At 34.5% G+C, this 22943-nt stretch overlaps 1 protein-coding gene across 3 annotated transcripts in view; it reads left to right on the top strand.

Moving 5' to 3' along the window:
- ebi (transducin beta like ebi) overlaps positions 1 to 22943 on the top strand; it is a 77573-nt gene that overhangs the window by 1409 nt on the left and 53221 nt on the right. The window contains exon 1 of one of the 3 annotated variants that reach the window (XM_035354354.2): positions 8606 to 8676. The exons of the other annotated variants lie outside the window; for them this stretch is intronic. Coding sequence (XP_035210245.1) covers positions 8648 to 8676 — 29 coding nt within the window. The 5' untranslated portion in view covers positions 8606 to 8647. Of the gene's footprint in view, positions 1 to 8605; positions 8677 to 22943 lie in introns of those variants that run through there. 3 annotated transcript variants of the gene reach the window in all.

The raw sequence follows: 22943 nt of genomic DNA, 5'->3' as shown, positions 1-22943 counted from the left end.
AGATAGTGTTTGTGAAGTTGTATTTCTTCTGTAATCTTTAATGATTTTTAGCTTTCAAAACGATCCTTTTACTCTAGCAACAGGTAACAGGAATCGTAAGAAAACCGTATGCATTTCACAGAAGCTGCTTTCCAGCATCGCCTTCATAGAAATCACTTTCGTTTTTAACTTGAAGTTTCCAAATTCTTGAAAAGTCATCTTTACACAGCTCTAGTGCATTTTTAAAATTGTAAAGTAAATTCCGAAGACAATATTTCGGAATTAGTATCTACTAAATTGTTATATTTTTGTACTAATTCAATTTCCTTACCATGGATCATATAACAAGTTTCCAAAAAACCAAATCGATCATTTATTAGCGTTAAAATGATGTCAGAAACACAGTAAGATACATTCACTTTAAAATGTTCTTCATAAGACTGAAATTGAATGATGTATCAACAACTTGCCAAAGTGAGATTTGTGTTATTTTTTCTCTTGGATTTTAACTTCTGAAGCAATACCCAATTTTCGGCCGTTTGTTTCGAAAGTTCTATAAGGTATTTCTCCTGCCTTCCTTTCGTGGTACAGTGGTTCTGCACGCTGGGCCGGTATCCAGAGGTCCGAGGTTCGATTCCCGGCAAAGGCGCTTGCTCATTTTTCATCTTGCCTACCTCCAAAAAATGCCTCTACAGTTCAAATTCGTTCTATAATTTCTTTGTATTTATGTAGGCGTTATTTAAACATTACCTAGCTGTATCTAGTATATAAACGTTTTCTGTAGTTTTTTTTAACATAATTAATTTCATTCAATAATTTGTGAGTAACTATATTAATACCAATAAATTCAAAATATGCTCTATTCTTTTTTATTTGCAGTGCTTTTCCCGTTTCTCTTTTTTATTGCTTTTAAGGCGGATTTCAGTTAAAGATTTAATAATGTCATCATCAAGCTGTTTTACTGCATTACTCCTAACTGACCAAAGCGTCAAATTTATTTATTTATTTATTTATTTTTTTTTTCATTTATCATTCGGGGAGATATTTTTCATTCGGCTGCAAAATCTGTTAACAAATCCCACCGGTTCATACTTTTGCCACAGAATGAATATATATTTTATAATGTATAAGAAAACGATGTAATTTCTTTGCAATCACATGCATGTAAACAGATAAAAGTGCGTGAGTCACAGGGACTTAATTAGAAATTCGCAAGTACACGCCCATCCCTCGATTTACACGGAAGATAGGTTCCGCACAAAACCGTGTAAATCGAAATCTTGGATTTTGCTATGTAAAACCGTGTAAAACGAAAAAAACACTATGCATAATTTAGTTATTCATTTACATAAAACAAAAGTAAAACATCTTAAAATAAATAGTTATACTTCGTTCATAAAATAACAAATATGCTTGTATGTAGAAAATAAAAGTACATATTTAATTTATTTTACAGTAGGTAAATGTAGGAATACCATCCAGGTACTATTCCGTTTTGAGAACCATAAAAAATTGCAGCGAAAATGTATGAGCAAAAGCGCCAAATCTCTAGCAAAGGCGCCCATTTAACAGCGCGCTAAATCTAGCGTACACGCTGATTTCAAATTGCGTAAGTTTAGATAGTTCTATATTTCTTAAGACGCCATTTAAATACTAGTTTAATTTTAAATCTAGCGTACACGCTGATTTCAAATTGCGTAAGTTTAGATAGTTCTATATTTCTTAAGACGCCATTTAAATACTAGTTTAATTTTAAATCCTTTTTTGATATCCTATGGATTTAACAATTTGGGAATTGCCCATGACGAAAAGTCTGCAATATAATTTTTTCAAAGAAAGGCATCATTCATTATAGAAAATTATGTTTGAACAACCAACGAGATGAAATTATGCTTTAGCGATAACTCGGTAGCAAAATAACGATGCAGGAATCCATTCAGTTATGTTTAGCCTTTTTTTATATAAATTATAATAATGATTTGAAATAGTTATTTACTCTTATGCTTCCATTCAGTTATGCTTAGCCTTTTTTATATAAATTATAATAATGAAAAAGTATTATTTGAAATTAACCTTTCATATAAATAATAGATAATAATCTTTAGAATAGTTATTTAATATTGTACTTCCTTTCTTGCGTTAGGGTTTCCGCAATTATTTTTGGCAGCACTGGCATCAACAATAGTTTGGCGATTTTTTACGGTCCTCAAAACGGAATAGTACCGAAATCCCTTTTTACTTAAATAATTTTTTACATCTGGGACAAACATGTTATGAAACTATTCATTGAAAGCTATGCCGGTGACCCGTGCCTTCTCATTAGCCATTCAAATAAAAGGGAAGGTTATTTGTGTTTGGTCCTTTAAATGAGTACGGTGTTTTTGATTTGTTGATAACCAATGGTTTCATTATATAATCGTCTGAAGAGTTGCAACAGATAAGAATTGTTATACGACTTTTCGTTACCTTACAGAGTTGCCAACTCTCCTGATTTAGGCGGGAGACTCCCGATTTTCGACCGCTCTCCCACCAACCCGATTTACAATATATTTCTCCCGACTTTTTCTTATTCTTAAAATTTCTCACGATTTTTATGGAACTTGGCTTAATACTTTGTTATATGGAAAAAAAAAGAAAAAAAAAAAAAAAAAAGATTTTTGGATGTCTGAAAGCAAATGAATTTTCTCTAGTATCTAAAACAAAACCTTGCGAGTTAGATAACTTCTGCTTTGTGAGTGAGAGCATATATGTATCCAGAAACGTCGTTCTCCAGTTCTCCAATGGGCATCGTGCTGCACTGCATGTCATCTGGCATTTATTAGCCAATGACGACAAAGCAAGCTGTTATTTGGATGTTCTTTAGTTATTTTGGTCATTTTGTTCAGAGTTGTGTGAGTAATACGTGCCTTCGGAAAATAGTTTTAGAAATTATCATCTTTTGTTATGTCTGCGACAAAGGTGAAATACTCGTGTACATTTCAAAAATCGTACACAGTTGACTTTCCTTCCATTATTTCCTCGAGGAAATGTAATAAATTTTCGATTTTGCAATGTGAAAGGGCGGATGTTCTCAAACATGTGCGTACACAAAAACAACGTGAGTTGTTTTGAAAAAAAAAAAAAAAAAAAAAAAAAAAAAACGAAGTATCAAATTTTTCTTCGGAAACAAAGGACCAAAAAGTTATTAATGCAGAATGTCTGTTCTCTGTCTTTTTACTGGAGCACAACCTGCCACTGTGCCACAGCTGAAAAGGTTGCTTCTTTACCAATAAATGTGAATGAATACATTGTTGATATTTATTATCTTGAAAGGAGTTCTAAAAGGAAGGAAAAATTGAAACAGTTCCAACAGCTGCATAACAGCAATTAGAAAACTTGGATGAAGTTATAAAATCTGCTAGAATTGACACCCTGTGGAGTTTAATTGGAAAACTGAAAGATGCTGATGGAATTTTAAGATACAGTGAACTGTCTAGAATTACGTTGGCCATCTTGACAGTTTCCCCATAGTAATCCAGAGTGTGAGAGGATTTTTAGTGTTGTTGCGAAAATGAGGACTAAATTTAGATCTAACATTAGTGATGTTACATTAGAAAAACTTTTATTAGTGAAAGCAGGCCTATGTGGCAATTGCTATGAACAAAATTATGAAGTTTCTTTCTTAAAGAAAGCAAAATCTGCCACTGTTTATAACATTTGTACAAAAACTGATTAAAGTGTTTTTTTGTTTTCATAAACGATGCAAGGAATAAAAAATGTTTTTTATGTGTAAGGTATTTTTATGTTGCTTGCATTTGAGAATTAGTTACTATTCAAAGTTAATTCATTATTAAAAACTATATTTTCATCATTTAAAAAGTCTTTTTAACATTGTAAAATATCTCCCGATTTCTTAAAAAAATCTCCTGATTTTTGAGTGTCATAGGTTGGCAAGTATGCCGTATGACCACTTCCTGATTTGCAAGCTTTAGCTAAATAGGTTCTTTTAGGCAGTTTTTTCCAGAACAACCCGGACTCGTCAGCATTGAAGATCTAATCAGAAATGTAGGTGTATTGCATCTGAATCAGCAAATGCACTTTCTCCTTTTAATCTTAGATTATGTAAAGAATGTCTGTTTAAATCTCTCAAACCAACCATGACTTGCGGAAAAAGAACTTTTTTTCATCTGATGAAGTCGATGGTGACTGATTCGTAAGTGCTTTATAAATCTTTACAACCTTATTTGTGTAATGTGTGCATTAGTATGAATTGGAATCCGTTTTTGATTTTGGTCTTCTATCCATATCACTAATGTCTTTTCCATATTTTCCATTGCATCATCTCTTGCACATGAAATTGTGATCTTACTGCTGCAAGTTCCAGTTGCTACACTTTTTCTAATAGAGACTTCATTTTTTATTGTGGCTTCATTCATGGGGTAAAATTTAGCAATATCTGTAACTCATTCTCTATTACGTAGATGATCTAATATTTTAATTTTTGTATCTAAAGAAATAACTTTTATTTTTATTTCATTTTCTTCAAATATTTTGGTATTACAAAACATTAAAAAATTTACGTAAATTATAAAAATGCCGCAAATAATATGAATGTTGAAAACTTACCAGTCAACATTCAAATATGCAGATAAAAATGATGTAAGCTCTGCTGCTAAAATACTGATACAGCGCTAGTTCACATGAACCAAATAGTTTTACTGTTGTGAAATACATATACATACTACGGGGATTCTCCTTTTACAAAACACGGGGAATCCCCATCCTTGTTGTTGCCAACAATGTTACCAAAGAGCATGTTCAAAGAATCTAAAGAAAGTTTTTTGATGGGATTTTGTGATTCTTGCTGGTTTCTGATATAACGACAAATAAAAATTAAAGAGAATGCAAAAAACTGTTAAGGTCAATCCTACATATTATTAGGAATATATTTTATACCCAATTTTCAAATATACCCACAGTGCCATCAATTAGTATAGCTGCGTCAAGACAAAACAAGTAGCCGTACGTCAAAGTCCACTGTTAATTTCCTGGAAACGAAAATGGAACAAGAAGCGAGTATCAAGGCCATACTCTTCACTGGTATCCCTACTAAATCTCCTGATGTATCATCCACGGATTTCTGCGCTTTTAGACTTTTAAAAAGCGAATTATCCAAACGTCCACCTACAACCCTCTTTGGACTTTGGAAAGTTGTTCAGGAGGAATGAGATAAAATACCACTTTTAATACTAAAAAAGTCTCTATTGGCTTCGAAATTATGCTGTAAAAAGAGAGTGAAGAATAAGAGTTGCCAAATGGAACACTTAAAACACAAAACTTTTAGATGAAATAATTTAATAACTACAATGAAAATCGTCTAAAAAATGTGTGAACAGCTTCTGTACTAGCCAGTTAGAGTTTGATACTCCAGTTAAAATTGCCTAAAGTTCGATGGTTGTAGATGTTGGATAAAACAAAACCGCGGACGCGTAGCTGCTCCAAAGGGATCGGAAGTAAATTTACTGTATGGTCTTACTCCTCAAGGAGTACTGAAATTATGCATTGAAGTTGTTAAATTTGCAGATAACAAAATATTAACATAAAATAAAGTAAAGTTAGGTAGCACGAACTGTTGAGTATACTCATTGCAAGATTGGATAATGTATCGACAATAGTACACAATGGAGATGATACTTTGGATATCGTTGCACTGAAATGTTTACATTTTTATGCAAGTAGATAAACAAATGGGGTTTGATTTTGTTAATTTATTGGAATGTCTCGTTCTTGTTATGTGAGGATATTTGTTATAAGTAAGATTATATATTGTATACTTGTTACAGGTAAGGCTAAACTAATAAGGAAGTTACAAGACAGTTTGTTACAGGTAAGGCTGAGCCCAGATCTTCTAGTCCATCATCCAAAGTTCATAAATAAAGCTGATGGGCTCAGCTTAGTACGTGTGGTATTTTGAAGAATTATGAAGATTGCTGATATTGTTTGAAATCAGCTACTGGGGTTGTATCCTTGTCATTGCTCTCTCAGCTTTTCCGTTTTTGCTTCTAAGATATGATTTTTCATATATCTAGTCCTAAACCTTTTGATGCATTTTCATGGTTTTTGTATATAGGTGGCGTTGAGATATCACCAGTCTTTTGAAATTAAGGCATCGACTCTTGGGCTTCCGGATGTGCAGGTTATTTGTAAGAGGAAAGAAGAATAGGAAATGGTTTGCGTCTCCTTTGGCTTTGCAATTGTCGCTATCGAGAGGTTTCTTTTAAGAAAATAATCTGGAAAGGGGCCATGACCAGTGAGATATTATGTTAGGAAGTACCTTGAGCTTTTGATTTCGGTGGTGATTTAGTGGAAGAACTGGTTCGTTGTGTCGATCTGTTGCGTCCTTCTTCCGCTCTTGCGTATCTGCAATTACGGAAGCTTGATGTTCAGGAACTCTCCTCCTTGGGAAAGAGCTACTTCTTTTGCAAGATTATCAATACTCTCCGTGCCAACGTTGATGCTGTGTCATTTGATCCAAGTTATGGTTATTTCAGTATTGATATCTTTAGAGATTTAGTAAATTTTATGGGCTAGGGAGAATGGTTGTCGGGATTTCGGGTGGAGAGTATGACTTCTTGGCTGTGTGAATTAATGGATATTTTAGAAAAGTTGTTTATTTATGGAATGTTGATGGTAGCTTTTATGTCTGAGAGGTCCACTTGATGTATCTTATTGTAGTTGTTTAAGTATCCTTTCCATTTTATTTCAGAGACCAGATAACTATGGATTGGAAAGAATGCTACACGTCTGACTTTTCCTTCTGTTTTTGATCCGTCATTGTATGCTTCAATTCTTTTGTTTCTTGGGTAGATGCTCTTTCGGATTTTTATTTTTATACGGGAATCGAACTAAATAGCACCTATCAAACTTATTATCTGTAGTTCACCTGCTGGTTCCGACTCCAAGAAAATTGAGACAGAACGTATTGTCAAAGGAAGGTAAATGTTTAAGAGGAAAATTCAAAAAACCGGGACGAAGTTTTTTTTCTTTTTGTTTCTTCGGGGGAAAGAGTGGATAAAGGCAGAAACATCTACTCGCAGAAAATGGATTTGGATCTGCATGTCAAAACTAGACGTTACAGAGCGGGTAAAAATGTCATGATTTTTTTCCGTTGTGAGAGATTTGGCCAGGTCATATCTGCAACAATGCACCCAGATGCTTGCAATGTAATCAGCGTCACCTGACCCCTATACATGTATTCTTCCTAAGAAAGAGAGGCCATCTGAGTTCATTGTCAGCTGGGTCCCTCCCGTGGCCTCATCGAAGAAATCTGAATTTTATTTCAAAATTCGAACCAAGGGAAAAAATAAAGTTTTCTAGGAAACCAAAGAAATCTACTGACAATGATACTAAGAATCATATTATCCTAGCACTAAAGAAAATATCACTGCGTAGGTGCAATGTTCGCTGCAACATTAACAGACTAAAACTCCAAAAAACCTGGAGATTAACATGGATAAAATTTCTTCTGCAATTAACCTGGAAATAATTCCTCCTGCAAACTAATACATATTCTTGTGTCAAATGTTTTTGATGGCCAAGATCATTACAAAGAAACAGGACAACTTTTAGTAGCAAAGTTTTGTGTATCAGATAGTTTTTGACATGGGACATGTAATCATAATAAAAACCTCTACAGTCATCTACTGTATGAGAATTGATTGATATGTTGGTTAGAAATTGCTTGATTTAGAAATTGACTTTCTGGTTCGATCTCCATAAGACAAACAGCATTGAGTAATAACATTCTGTTTTTCAAAATGTGTGAGATTCTATGACTGATAAAATAACTGATGTTTCAGCATCAGATCTAACAGATTCGATCTATCTTTCAAATCTGTCATTGTGCCTTTCACAAAATTGCACCAGGCAAATTGCTTTCATCCTCTAAGTTCTATAGTACATTATTCTTTCTTTCTATAGAACTCCTATTGTTCTCTTCTATTGTATTTCTTTATAAGTTCTATTGTACATCTTTCTCCAGAACGTCACTCGTACAGTTCATTAGGCATAATTCATAGCGCGAGATATTTTTCAGCTGGTGTGCGAGTTCGTTGCTGGTATTCCTTCTGCCAGACATTTGTTAAAACCTGAAGATTAAATATGAGACTGAGCAGGAAACAATCAAGATTCTTGACGTCCTGTGTCTACCATAAAAAGCATTCTGTAGCGAGGTGCAAAGACAAGAATTAGTGTAACAGCATCCAAATTCGAACTCTGGATGAAGGGCTGCTTTATTTGGAAGAAATTTAATTCTGTTTTTAATTTCCATATTAAGTATGCTAACACTAGATTTGCGTGTTAATCAAAATTTAAATCTTAGTTTTCTGAAGAATTCAAATCCTTCGTGTTACAGTTTATAAAGAGTTTTATCATACAATTCATAAAAACTTTTATTCTTGTTACAGTTATCTTTATTCTTATCTTTTCATGTATCACCAGCTGTACTGGTATTTCATGCTACAATTTATTATAAATGATAAGATATGTAACAAGAATTGAATTGTAGTTCTTCTCGAAATTTATCATGATGATTTTTATCATATGTCTTATACTTCACATCTTGTAATCAGTATATTTATGTTAATAAAATTATATCCTCTAAAGTTGCTGATGTGATAACGGGATACAGATGTATCGGAAACACGCTGCTAGTGATAGGTACGTTTAATTTCTATTTGTTTTGATTAATCTAGTGTCAAATCATTAATTCTCAAAAAATTTCAGAGTAGGCTTTCATAGAAAGCATTTTGTGAAATTTGTTAAAAAGTATTAGTTTTCAAAATCGTTTTGAACTGAAGTTTTCTTTAATCTAATGGAAAAGGAGGGGGAAAAAGATAAATGAAACCAAAAAGCTTTATTCTGATTGTGTATCATCATTGCTCGTTACGTATTGTGTGCGATTAGCATTTAAACATTAGCTTTAGCGATTATTAATATTTATATTTATCATTATTATTCAGACTTATAAACATAACTCTTGAATTAATTTTTAGGTTTTAAAATGGTTTTTAACATAAGAACACATTTTGTAATTCTGAAGATTTTTGCAACTCAGGAATATTAAATTATGATTGCTGCACAATGAAATAAACACATCAATTATTATATTAGTCAGCAATGTTATTTACAGTTAGGGAATTAATTGCTTCAAAGGATTCTGCACTGAATCCCAAAGTACAAAGTACCTCTCTTATTCTGTCAACAGGCAAGACTAATTCCGAGTTATACACTTAAAGGTTAGGTTAGATTTGTGTATGGCAAAGCTCACGAAGGCTATCTGCCTAAGGAAAGGGATGCTCTAATGGAGGACTTCCGAAGGAAAATTGGCTCTTATTCACCTTGCACTTGAAGCAGACAACGAAAAACGCCCGTGCAAGCAGCCCGTTTACCTCAGTTCGAACCCAGATTGAGCTAACGACCTGTTACCAGCGTTCTTAACCATTCTGACATTGGGAGCGTTATAAGTTTAAGGGAATCTTCTAACTTCATCTTATGTTTAGAACAAAGATGACTGTTGACCTGCACGGAAGTGTATTATATAGTCATACTAAAATAAGACATTTATTTCTTAAGGAATGATTGATATAGATTGAATACTACAAACTCTTTTACCTTTTATGTACTTCCAATTAAGGGTGACGTTTAAACTGAGTCATATGCGCGAAAACAATGTTACAGATAAATCCATTATTGTACCTTTATCTCAACATAACTTGCCCATTTTCTTATTAGGCTTTTGCCAGATTCAGAGATTGGCATTTGCGTGCATCTACTTTGCAAGTGAATCTTATCTAGACTTGAATGTAACATACAGATTTGCACAGGTTATTTCTCACTAGTAGGGATGTAATGCAAGCACTTGAAAACAATGTAAGGTTATTTGCTATTTGCACACCGTGATGTCTCACATTTCTCACTTCAGGCTTTCTAAAGATAGCAATAAAAACATTCCAGTTTAGAATTTTTTTTTTTCCGGTGTTTGGGATAAGGACCTCAAACATCATGTCTTTCAAACTTTTCTTCTATCCCCCTTTAATGCAATTCGTAGGGAAGGAAATGTATGCGAGTAACAATGGGTATTTAAAGAAAAAATGTGATGCATTTAACAGGCGTTTGAGTACTTATTTTAAGGCGTTTTAGTACACTATCCTCTATTTAGCACAGTTTTATTAAAGAATCATAAGTTAAAATAGCAATGAAATTTTTATTTAATCAGTTAAAGAGTCTGCTTAACGCAGATGGAATACATATCAAAGTTAACAGTTTTCATTAACATTTAAATCAAAGCATTGAAATAAAAGAACTTACAAGGGATTCATTTATAAGTTTTAAATAGCTTCAGACTTACCTATTAAGCAATATTATCAGGAGTATATTCTATAAAAGAAGGTAACATGCTGAAAACAATGAAGTATAAATGCAATGCAAGTACGCAATTTTTTTTAAACTTTTGCTTCAGAACAGAAGTAGAATCCTCTCTCGCCAGTATATATATATGTGTGTGTAATAATGAAATTCCATAGTCAAGAATACACTTAAAGTTCTAACTGTATGTTCTTTTCATTTTTAATGGCGACGTTCTCTTATTTGAAAGTACGTGGAATTAAATTCACAGACCCGTAGGGTGTCCGCCGATAACATCGCGGCAAAAACATCGCGGACGAAAACGTCGCGGAGAAAACAACGCAAGGCGAAAACGTCGTGCTACGAAACATCGTGGGAGAAAACATCGCAAAGAGAAAACATCGCAGTCCTAAAACATCGTGGTACAAAACATCGTCGTCGAAAATAAAGCGGTTCAAAAACTTCGCAGTTTAAAAACATCGTCGTCGAAAATATCGTGGTAAAAAATAAAGTATCTACAAATCATCGCATGACGATAACATCGCAGACATGCTCTTTCCATACATGCTTTAATAACTGTAAATGAATATTCCCATAAAGATTTGTGAGCGCAAAATGTAAAGAAGGATAATTTTTACTTTCACATTTTTTATTAACTAATAAGTTTTTGCTGAAAAAGTAAGAAGGAAACTTGAGCATAGAAAATTAAATGCAACTTATAGATTATACTTTTCATGAAAAATTACCAGTAAAAACTTTATAAAAATGATTTATTAATGGCCTTTGTTAGTTAACTATGTCGGTTTAAAATTCTATTAATTGCTATAAGTTGCATTAATTTGCTATGCTTAAGTTTCCTTCTTACTTTTTCAGAAAAAATTTATTAGTGAATAAAAAATGTGAAAGTAAAAATTATCCTTCTTTACATTTTTCGCTCAAAATCATTATGGGAATATCGATTTACAGTTATTAACGCATGCTTGCGAAAAGCATGTATGAAAAAAGCATGTCTGCGATGTTATCGTCATGCGATGATTTGTGGATACTTTATTTTTTACCACGATATTTTCGACGACGATGTTTTTAAATTGCGAAGTTTTTGAACTGCTTTATTTTCGACGACGATGTTTTGTACCACGATGTTTTAGGACTGCGATGTTTTCTCTTTGCGATGTTTTCTCCCACGATGTTTTGTAGCACGACGTTTTCGCCTTGCGTTGTTTTCTCTGCGACGTTTTCGTTCGCGATGTTTTTGCCGCGATGTTTTCAGCTGTAACCGACCCGTAGTCAAGTTGTTTTTCCCGCCTTTTCTACATGTACAGTTTTAGAATGTTCTGGAGGTATTTAAAGCGAACTGGATTGGCTGATGAGGCTGACGTCATTTTTTGGAAGCTCCGCCTTTCCAGAGGCTTTAAAAGGACTATTTTGCTTCGGATATCTGCTTTTTGTAACTGCTATTTGTCCTGAATAATAATAAATGGATCCTGTTTTTAAACTTATCGTCTGATTATTTAAGCTACAACTAAAGCTGATACATCACATATATATATATCGTTTGACGCTCATTTGTTTTTGACGTTGACTTATGTAAAATTGACACTAACTTTTTCTAACAAAAAGGCTAGACGAAATCGTAACAAGTGATTTACCATCTATTATTATTTCATAAAAAAAGTTCAGCCTTTATTACTCGTAGATTTCATCGACAGTTCATACATACTGCTTTATGATGTATTCATACTGTATGAGGTATCACGAAGTTTGTATCAAAATGTATTTGAACAGGAAAACGAAGTGTCATTCATAATATTTTACTGTTGCATTCCATCGAAGTTTGCTTTAATATGGATTTTGAATGGAAAGATTTAAATGGAAACCTATCCCATAGTAAAAATGTTATTGAACATTTTAAATTTTAATAATTACATTAATATTTAATAATAATTAAACTACATTAATATTTAAATAATAACTGTTCCAAACAATTTTTCCGCCTATTTTATTACTGAAAGAGATGTTCTCATTTTTTTTTTCTCCCTTACAAGTTGCAAATTGTCCGTTTTTCAATCAATGAGCTATTATCAAAGGTTACTTTTGGTAGTCCCCATGTTTAAATGGAGTACCATTTTTCCTCTTACATGGTAACCCAAAGGTTATCCTTGGTGACTGGCTATTTTATGTCATGTCATCCGCAATCAGTTACTTTAAAATAGTTATTCTTCTGCAATGTTTTTAGTGTTACAGCTCATGGAGGCTAAAATGGGTCGATTGAATAACAATCATGCCTCAGCTGGAAAAGCTTTAAGTAATGCATAATATTGTACGCTGCAAATAAAAAGATTTTCTTTGACTCACTCTCCAGTTCTGTTGCAATGTTTTCATTGAGAATTTTCGACAGTCTTATTTTCGATACTGCCAGCTGATTTATATCTACCGGTGACATAACAAATAATGTCTGTAGTAATTTTGAAGTGTTTCATTTTTCTTATTCACAGTTATATCACTAATGAAAATAGTCAGCTCATAATGCATTCCGGCAAATTTACGAACAGAAAGGTTCAAAACTAATTGAATACTACAGAGCAAACTAGAATAAACTATGATTCTTCTAATTGTTTCTTGAGTATGTCTTATCAAAGAATTATAAACGTTGTATCTGTGCAGCGTTTATGACGAGTTGTTCGAATACTTGACCAAAAATTTTCATATTTTATTTTTTACTTATACAATACGGTCATTACGTTTTAATGTTTGCAAAAGCTATCGTGAAATATTTATTCAATGAAGGGTTAGTTACTTTTCGCTCATTCGCAATAAAGTGGTTGTAAGGTAGTTAGGTATGGCGCGGTTCACCCTCCTGGCAAGCGCAAGATTAGCGCAAGATCGCATTATGGCTTTACTAGACCGGCCACGAAAGAAAAACATATAGAACAACACAACATAAATAATCTGGCATTTCAAATCTGCTTAAAATCTTTTTAGAATGAAAGTATACAAGCTCTGAACAATAATAACAGGTATTATATCTATATAGTTTAGTTTAAATAATAAATTCCTCACATTAATAACATTACCAACAGTTAATAAAGTATACATTTTACTATGTTATGTAATGCCCTAATGACTAAAATGATAAAGATATTTGGAATATTACAATTTCTCCTATTCGTAGCAGAATCATTCGAAGAAATCGCTTAATCTGAAATTAGCAAGTCAAATCTTAAAACTTATTGTTGCGTTTTTCTTTTCTGACACCAGTTGTTGCGTTATTTTCTTCCTTCACGTTCGTAGGGATTTGGAGTGAATAACGACAACACTTGATAAAGTATCGAAACACACTTTATTTTACCAATATTGTCAGGACAGCTCCAAAACACGTTTACAGTCGTCGATGAACTACAATAAACACACTGACAGGATCAGCGACACAGCCTTCTGGTTATCAGGCTATCACGGTGGAGACAGCTTCACTGCAAAGCACCAGAGTACAGCTCCCGAATCTGCTCGGTCGTTCTCGGAACTCCACGTACTCTCGAGACTCTCCACGCTACAACTCGCGATGCACTCTACGGCACACAGAGCACGGCTCCCGCCTCTTCGGTTCAGTCGTTCCCGGAGCTCAACACGCTCTCTCGACGATGCACTAACCGCGATACACTAAGAGACTCCTTTGGTGAACTCGACGACCCACTCGGCACTCGGTGCCCGGCTACTCGGGGGATCATCGACTCCGCAGGGATTGACTCGCTAGACGAGACACTAACTGGATACTGACTATCTCGCACTCCAGACGAGGCACTCTCACTCGCCCTCTCGACGAGGCACACTCAGTACTAACTCTCCGCGTACCCGCAGGGTTTATATAGCTTTTGGCTGGTGTTCGAGAACATTCTGGGCTAAACCGTTAAGAACTCTAGAAGGTTCTCCAGAAGGTTCTCTATCCGTCCATGGCATATCGCCAATTTTGTCGTCAAATGGGCGATTTTTCGCCAAATGTGGCAACCCTGCCTTCCTTTTCCATTTTATGGCAACCCTAAAACTGCTTTGCGAGGAAGCCATCTTACCGCGCCTGTACATTTCGTAACATTTTAAATATCAATATTATTTTTTGTTCGTCGGTTTTCGTTTATTGATAGTTTTTTTTTTTTACCTTAGAAACATCTATAGCAGAATCTTTTTCAAAATTTTGGCCCGCTGTGGTATGTTTTCTACTACAGAATGTTTTATTCCTGTGACCTGAGACGCAGTTTTTTAAATTCCATGGACCTATCAACAACTGAACCATTAGATCGCCAGTGATTTCGGCGGATAGGATTCCTGTGTGTAACGTGAGTGCGAAAAATATTTAGGAATCATTCTTAATACGAAATTAACTTTCAAACCACACATAGATACACATTTTAAATGCATACGGTATTTACGTGCTATGCAAATTCATGCCGATCTCAATACAGAGCGGTATTAACCAGCACTGGTAAGTTCTTCCCCAGGGGTAAAATCTTGCAAAACAGCCGGAAGAATTAGATTTTTTTCGATTAAGGTGGAACAAAATAATTTTTGAATTTATTTACATTATTATATCTATGTTTTATTCGTATATTATCACTGGTATATTCCTAATTTAAACTCTTTCATTTTCCATGCAATTAATTTGCTTCATTTTTAGAATTGCTATAACACTTTTTTTGATAATTTTATATATACACATAATAGAGTATTTTCGCATACTTGCTACGAGATCTGCTTTCACATCCGTTAATTTAGATAAATTTAGAAACTGAATTTCATTCATATCATTAATAATAAAATATATATATATATAAAAATTTGAAAGGTTTTATATTTTAAATTATATCCAAAGGGGCTTTTTTTTTTTAACATTTTATCTTTTACCTTTATTTATTAAATGTCACGTTCTTCGCACTTAACCATAATATTCAGTTCAAGAGCAATGTCGCAAAAAAATTTTAAATTGAGTATATCTTTAGAATTTCCGATACAGTCTCGCGCACTGGAGATAAAAATGTTTTTTTCTGTACAACATTGCCATTGCTCGCTTTGAAATCCTTAAAGTTTTACGAAATATGAAATCGATAATAAAACAAAATTTCAAATCTGGGCTTCCACATGCCCATATTCGCAGTAGGATTACGTCATTCAAAATTCGATGGCTCTATCCACCGTTGTTTTATCACAATGCGAGAAATATACATACATTTATGCAGATTTTTCATTATTTAATTTCTTCACATCTAATGCAGAACAAAGCCCCTTTGGACAAATAATAATAATAATAATCATTTAGAAAAGCAAAATAGCTTTACAATTATTTTTAAAAAAATCAAATAAAATAGAATTAAGGAAAGAAAATTTTAATTATAGAATTGAATTTACATCATTGTAAACAATGTACTTTGCTATTGCATATGATACATGTTGTTGTTGTCGAGGCCGTATTTCATAGAATACTGGTTGCCAGATCAAGGAGGTTGGACTTCTACTTCCACCTGAGTTTTGAGGGAGAGCACCCTGGAGGATGGTCCAGGGGTCTTCCCCCACTCTCCCCTACCACCAAATCACACGAGAGGGCTTTCGACTCGCCATATATTTAGAGCGTCCCATGCCGCAAAGATACTATATATTTACAAACATCCTCGAAATTTGATAAAGAAACTTGTAGACGTGAGCGAATTCTTTTTTTTTTCCCCTATTTTTGGCACATATTTATCCAATGAGCCCTCTTGTAGCGCCCTGTTTTTAAAAAATTCTTACATCCGTACCGATAAACTTGTGAAATATATCATTAGAATAGCAAGAAGAAGAAGCAATTTGCCAGGTGCGAATCAGAAAGCGAAATGTGATTCATGTGAATGTGAGAGCATGGAAAAGAGAGTCAAAAACGTTCGGTTCATTTGTTGTTGTTGTGACTAACCACGCTTGCCTGACATCAGAAAGAGTCCACGAAATCCATCGTGGCTGCAGCAAGATTGCCCCTATCGTTTCAAAAGCCTTGGACACTATACAGGTGACAGTACGTCTTTACTCTTCCGCCCCCAATTTTGAAGGAGGGCACCACGGGGGATGTCCGAGGATCCCCCCCCTTCTTCTACCATCAACCTTTCGCGAGAGCTTTCACTCGCCGCATATTTTGAGTGTTCCCAACGCGCTCAGACATTATACATTTACAAACATCCATGCCTTGTCTGGGATTTGAACTCGGACCCTTCGGTACGGCAGTTAGAGTCACTAACCATTATCCCGGTTGGCGGCAGCTTGGCTCTAGTTTCCGCATTGCAACATTACGTAAGGTATTAATTTAAAAGTCAAACAACAAAAATCAGTGTTATATATGCAAATTTTCACAGGACTATTTTCGTTGGTTTTACAGAACCATCGTCCTTAGCTGCCTAAGTGCAAATGAACGACATAAGATATAGTGATAAGATACTAGCGTCTACATCTCAAAACGGCAGCCTATGAGACAGGCGATTCTATTATTTTCATCGGGGAGTAGGGAAGTTAGAATGGTTTTCTGAGGAACGCCAACGGCAGTGCACGATGTTTGCTTACATTAGGAAGTTCAGAAAATTGCAAAGGTGGATTACCTTAGTTTCTGCGGTTACTTTCAGAGAAATAGTAGGCAGTTTTTTTGGTTTGCTGATAGAGGGCAAATAGATAATTTACCTTTATAAAAAACAATACATCGATAATTAAAAATATTATTTATAGTTCATTATTAAAAACTTTTTATAAATGCATAGTTATCATATAATGAACAATTCATCCATGCATTATCTCATTATTTATTACAATTAGAAGAGATGATATTTTTTACAGTAATGTTTAAAAATTTGCTGTTGTCTTTTAAAAGATTTACAAGTCTTAAGATTGTGTTCTGTTGTGTTAAATATATTCGCTTCATCTTAAATCTTCTGAAGTTTAAATAGATAAACGCGGATTATAAATGTAAATTGTCTATTTGCCCTCTATCAGCAAACCGGGGAAAAACTGCCTAATATTTCCTTGTCAGTAACCGTAGAAACTAAGGCAATCCAAACAACATAAATAAACATAATTTCCTTAAAGGCTGAAAGTAAAGATGGATCGGAATTAGGGTCGTTAACTAGAACATAAAGATTTTTTTTAATGTGAAACGCTTCTCGAAAATATAATTCACCAATGGAAGATGTTTTTTGAATAATGCTAATATTTGAATTCAAAAACCATCTTCCATTGGTGTATAAGGTATTTCTCCCACCCTTTTAGAGTGCCTTCGTGGTGTAATGGTCAGCACTCCCGGCGTGTATTCGAGAGGTCCGTGGTTCGAGTCCCGGTGAGGGCTTTACTCATTTTTCAAGTCTTCTGCTTCAAAATAATTCTAATGTCTCTACAGGTGAATTTTATTTTCTAGAGGCGTTTCGCATTTAAAAAAAATCTTTCTGTTCTAGTTAACGAGCCTAATTCTAATCCATCTTTACCTTCAGCCATTAAGGAAATTATGTTTTAGATTTCTTGTTTCATCAATAGATGCCGCTAGTAACTTAACTCCTGTCCAGCCATTCTTATCTTATCTCGTTCATTTGCACTTTGGTAGCTGAAGGTGATGGTTCGGTAAAACCATCCAAGCTAGTATTGTTAAACTTTGCATATATAAGGCTGACTTTTGTTTTTCGACTTCTAAATTAATATTTGTTCGGCTTGTTATTTTTACCTAAATTACGTAAGGCTTTTATGAGGCGGATTAATTTTCAAATAATGCAGTTTAGTTTGATAGTGACAAATAGTTACTATTTTTGTACAGAAAGGAGAAGTATCCAAATTAAAATGAAGGATAAAGGAAAGTATTAAAATTAAAATTAGATGTTTGCTTTACATGCGTTTATCTTATATATATGTATTTTTTCGCTAAGCAATGAGATATGCTTTTATATCAGATACAGCTTCTTTTGCCAAGAGATGCTAATTAAATTTAAAAGGGGGAACAACTGAACAAAAAAAGTAAAACAAAGTATTGTGTAAATTATAGACACCTTTTAAATAATTGAAATATTCTCGAAAACCACTATTTCAGCTTGCACATTTATAAAAATCTTTCACTTCCACCTTTAAAAAAGTTTTTCAGTTCTAAATAATGACCCCATTTCTAATCTGTCCTTACTTTAACTTTTAAGGAAATTACTTCATAGTTGTTTTCATTTTTTATCAATCAGTAGCTTTGTTTTTCTGCTCTATTGTTATCGCATGAACACAAGCTTCTCATTTCTCAATTTGACTCCTGCAGCTGAAGCTGAAGGTTCTATTCAAACCCACTAAACTAGTCCTGCAGATGCATGCAACTACTCTGATTCTCTTGCTTCGGGATTTCCAGCATTTTGAAGCTTACTGAAAACATTTTTTTAACTCAATAATTTAGTTTTTGTTCGTGACTGTTTTAAAATTATTAAAAAATACAAGTAATCAAGTACTCAATGAATTAGTTTTGCAAATAAGTCCAGATGTTTCTTTTGTTCTTCCATAAATTAAATTTAAGAAAAAATTATGAATGCCATAGTAATTTATACTGACAACCTTATTCAAATTACGCTAATCTACACTAACAACCAAACTGCACTTTAGAACAATGAAAAAAGCATTGCTTAATTGCTTAAAGTGCAATGAAGGAAACCACTGGCGGTACATTTCTGAAGAACCACCGCTATCTCAATAAATAAAGGTGATTTAAATAATAAAATGTTAATTCACATATCAAAGATCTCTTTGTACACAGCATTTCTTGTGTAGATCTTTCCATCATTTTTAAGCTCGCTTTGCAGAGGACCATCAATTATTTTTAATTTTACGTCCGTTCTTTCGCGAACTCTTGAACAGGCAACATAAAGTTGACCGTTTCCAAATGTAGGCTCAGATAAAAAAAATGCCAACACGCTCAAGCGTTTGGCCCTGAGACTTATTGATGGTCATAACAAAGGCAAATTTTACAAGAAATTGCCTACGTCTCAATTGAAACGGCAACCCTGTGCCGTAGCAACTTCACTCCATTGGCTAGTACATTTACGCAAGCAACCAATGCACTATCGGCGACAAACAGACACTTAAGCCGCATAAAGTAAAGATATTTAATTATTTCATTTTGTTTTTTTACCGTTGCCGGTTTTTGCCAGTTCCATATATCTAAATTCTTATATATAGATGTTAAATTTATTTATTAATGTTAAATGCACGTGGTCTTGTATTTTTAAGTTTTCCGGCTTAGCTTTCTCATAATATTCGTCACTCGCTACACAGAACCGGGAATAAAACAATTTACAATTACGCAATCAACCAATAAACTATCGGCTACAAACCGCCGCTTATAAGCCGCTTATAATACATAGTAGAAAGCCCGGCGGTCATACGAAATGACCGCTGTTCTAGATATTATAAATTGTAATTAAAATGATTTGTGCAAAGGTGTCTGCTAATTTAAACTGCATTATCCAGGGCAGGCGGCGAGGACGCCCCTTTGCTTACTGCCCCACGGGGTTTCCCCCCTCTACTTGCTTAATTGCTTAAAGTAGAGTGCAATGAAGGAAACCACTGGCGGTACAATTCTTATGAGGCCCCCGCTAGCTCAATCAATAAAGATGATTTATATAATGAAATGTTAATTCACATGTCAAAGATCTCTTTGTACACAGCATTTCTTGTGTAGATCTTTCCATCATTTTTAAGCTCGCCTTGCAGAGGACCATCAATTATTTTTAATTTCTTTTACGTCCGTTCTTTCACGAACTCTTGAACAGGCAACATAAAGTTGACCGTGTGTCCAAATGCAGGCTGAAGTAAAAAAATGCCAACATGTTTAAGCGTTTGGCCCTGAGACCCCTTGCCTTTTCTATGATGGTTATAGAAAAAGCAAGTTTTACAGGAAATTGTCTACGTCTGAATTGAAACGGCAACCCTGTGCCGTGGCAACTTCACCCCATTGGCTAGTACAGTTACGCAAGCAACCAACAAACTATCGGCGACTAACAAACACTTAAGCTGCATATATATATGGGGTGAAGTAACATCATCTCCTCCGAAACGGCTGGCTCCCGGGATTAGCGAAACACACCGTTGGGTTCCGCAGGTCCATTTCACGCCCTTTTGACTATTCGCGTCTTCTTGGGACTTTAATTAGCCGAGGTATTAATTAAAAACTAATTTTCCCCTACATTTTCCACTTTCTTAAGTTTTCCCTATTAGAGGGATTTGGCTACGTGCCAAATTCTTTTTTCTCGAATATCTACGGAACGGCGCCAAGTTGAAATTCGAGACGCGTATCCTCGGATTCCAAGAAATTCTCTGAATCCATCGATACCGTTCTCATCTTCGTACGACTTTAATCGGCCGAGATATTAATTAAAAACTGTGGAAACGTTAATTTCCGTGCTCCTTTTTCCGAGTGGCAACAATAAACTATCCGCGAGACACACTTTAGCCGCTTATCTTTTTTTATATATAATAATAAAAGCAAGTGTAATGTGTCTGTCTGTCTGTCTGACCGAGCTCTCCAGCCAAATCTATCGCACGCAGGGACCTGGAATTTTTTATACGGAAGCACAAAGGGGCTGGCCACCAGACCTCGAAGCCCGATTTTCGATTTTTGAATTGGAAAAATTTTAAAAAAATTATTTATAATTAATTAATCACGGTTTTTTTGACTCACTGATATTATTATTTGTTTTCAAATAACGTTCGATTGTAACAATTGATTTCTTTATTCTAGCGTTAGTTTGCTGTTTTGACGATACATTAAATCGATTAATTACAATTCATTTCTTTTTTGTAGCTTGTGGGGGGGGAAGAGAGAGAGACAGTCTACATGTCCTACACTACTATTCCTGCGCTATTCACTTATCTGCATTTTCTAAATGCACGGGCAACGCCGGGCGGGTACACCTAGTATAATATAAAAGATAAATTATAAATTGCTGCAAAGCATTACTTGCTTGCATACAGGATTTATAAAACGCCTCTTGCACATTCATAGTTTTACATATGTGCCAATATGTTTATTTCGTGCGGTTTTTGAAAAAAATACGATGAAATGAATGAAATGTTCTCCTTAGAATGCAATTTAAGTCTGCTTCATCCCGAAAAATTTGGATTTCGGCAGAATAGATCTGCAAAGCAATGAAACCGCATTCAGGGGCGTAGCTAGAGGGGGGCAAGGGGGCATCTGTACCCGGGCGCTGAATCCAAGGGGCGCCAAACTGATGTTACGACATTTTAGAATTAAAAGTTTTCCATCCTTGGCAAGCAGTAGGGGGCGCGAAATCTTCAGTTGTCCCTGGGCTCTGTAAACCCTAGCTACGTCTCTGACCGCATTGCATGATTTACAGGACAGCAGTGAATAATAAGCAAAGGATTGCCTTCTTCATACTTAATGTGGCAATAGCTTTCGACCACATCAGGCGTGAACAGCTTATCTAGAATTCACTTGAATTACAAATGTGAAATTATTTTACTCATCTTTCCCTTTATCAAAAGTAGATATTTCTTTGTCTCCCAGTGAAATGCGTATTTTAATCAGAGCAGGTAGCTCCGCTGGGATTAAGACTAGTTCTTTCTTTTACATGTTTTGTGTTACTGATTTTCGTAAGCCAGACTTCAGTCAGCATTGGTTCAACATCTGCAGCCAAATCTGCAAGTATTATCCTGCAATAAAAAATGTCCGAGATCATATTCCATGCAGAGGTGGCTAGTGCTCACGTTAGCGAATTAACATCAAAGCACAAAACTCTTCATTAACATCTCATTATTCGTCGAAATAAGGGATCTCGAAAGTCCATACAAATCAATTTTATTTTGTTCAATGAAATTACTCCTACAGTAACGTGAATTATCTTGGTGTAACCATGAATAGTAATTGAGCATGATCGGATCACGTTAATAAAACTGTTGTCAAATCCGCTGCCTACTTTCAACCAAGGACCAAGGAAGGGTTCTATTACAGGGCTCTTAGGAATGTACACTGCTCAAAAAAAAATGGGACAGTCCTGTATCTCCCGATCTACTGGGCCGATTGACAAAATTCAAATTGCGTTCTTCATGTCTCGAAAGCGCGACTTAGAATATATATTAGATTTATATATATAGCACTATTCTAACATAGGTATTTTGACACAAAATCGGACTTTTTCTGAAATAACATACCAATTTTTTTACATATTTCGATTCTACGACTCAAATTACGCCTAAATATGAAATTTTGTAAAATTTGGAGCGAAATTTACGGAGAAATTCACAAATTTATGCTGGCACTTTTTTGTCAGTTTGCGCCAAGAATACTTCACTTGGCCAACTTCTTAATATATGGCAACCTAGTTTCCTTTCCCGTGAGAGGAAAAAAATTCACCATCGTTCCTTTTTTCCAAATAATATTCTTTATATTACATTTTTAATTATAACTTATTATTTTAAGTAATTTTTTTTTCGAATTTCATTTTAATTGTTTAAGTAGCACTCTTTTTTTTTTTTTTTTTTTTTTTTTTTTATTTAGAATAATTGTTTTAAAAATTTCTATTTACCTATTCGAACTGCGTAAATAAAGGTGC

Source organism: Stegodyphus dumicola, chromosome 8 (genome assembly GCF_044657685.1).
Source record: "Stegodyphus dumicola isolate Sdum_Otavi_A_Nest chromosome 8, ASM4465768v1".
Lineage (NCBI taxonomy): Eukaryota > Metazoa > Arthropoda > Arachnida > Araneae > Eresidae > Stegodyphus > Stegodyphus dumicola.
The sequence above is the reverse complement of the archived record's forward strand: the minus strand, read 5'-3'. Positions and strand labels throughout refer to the sequence as shown.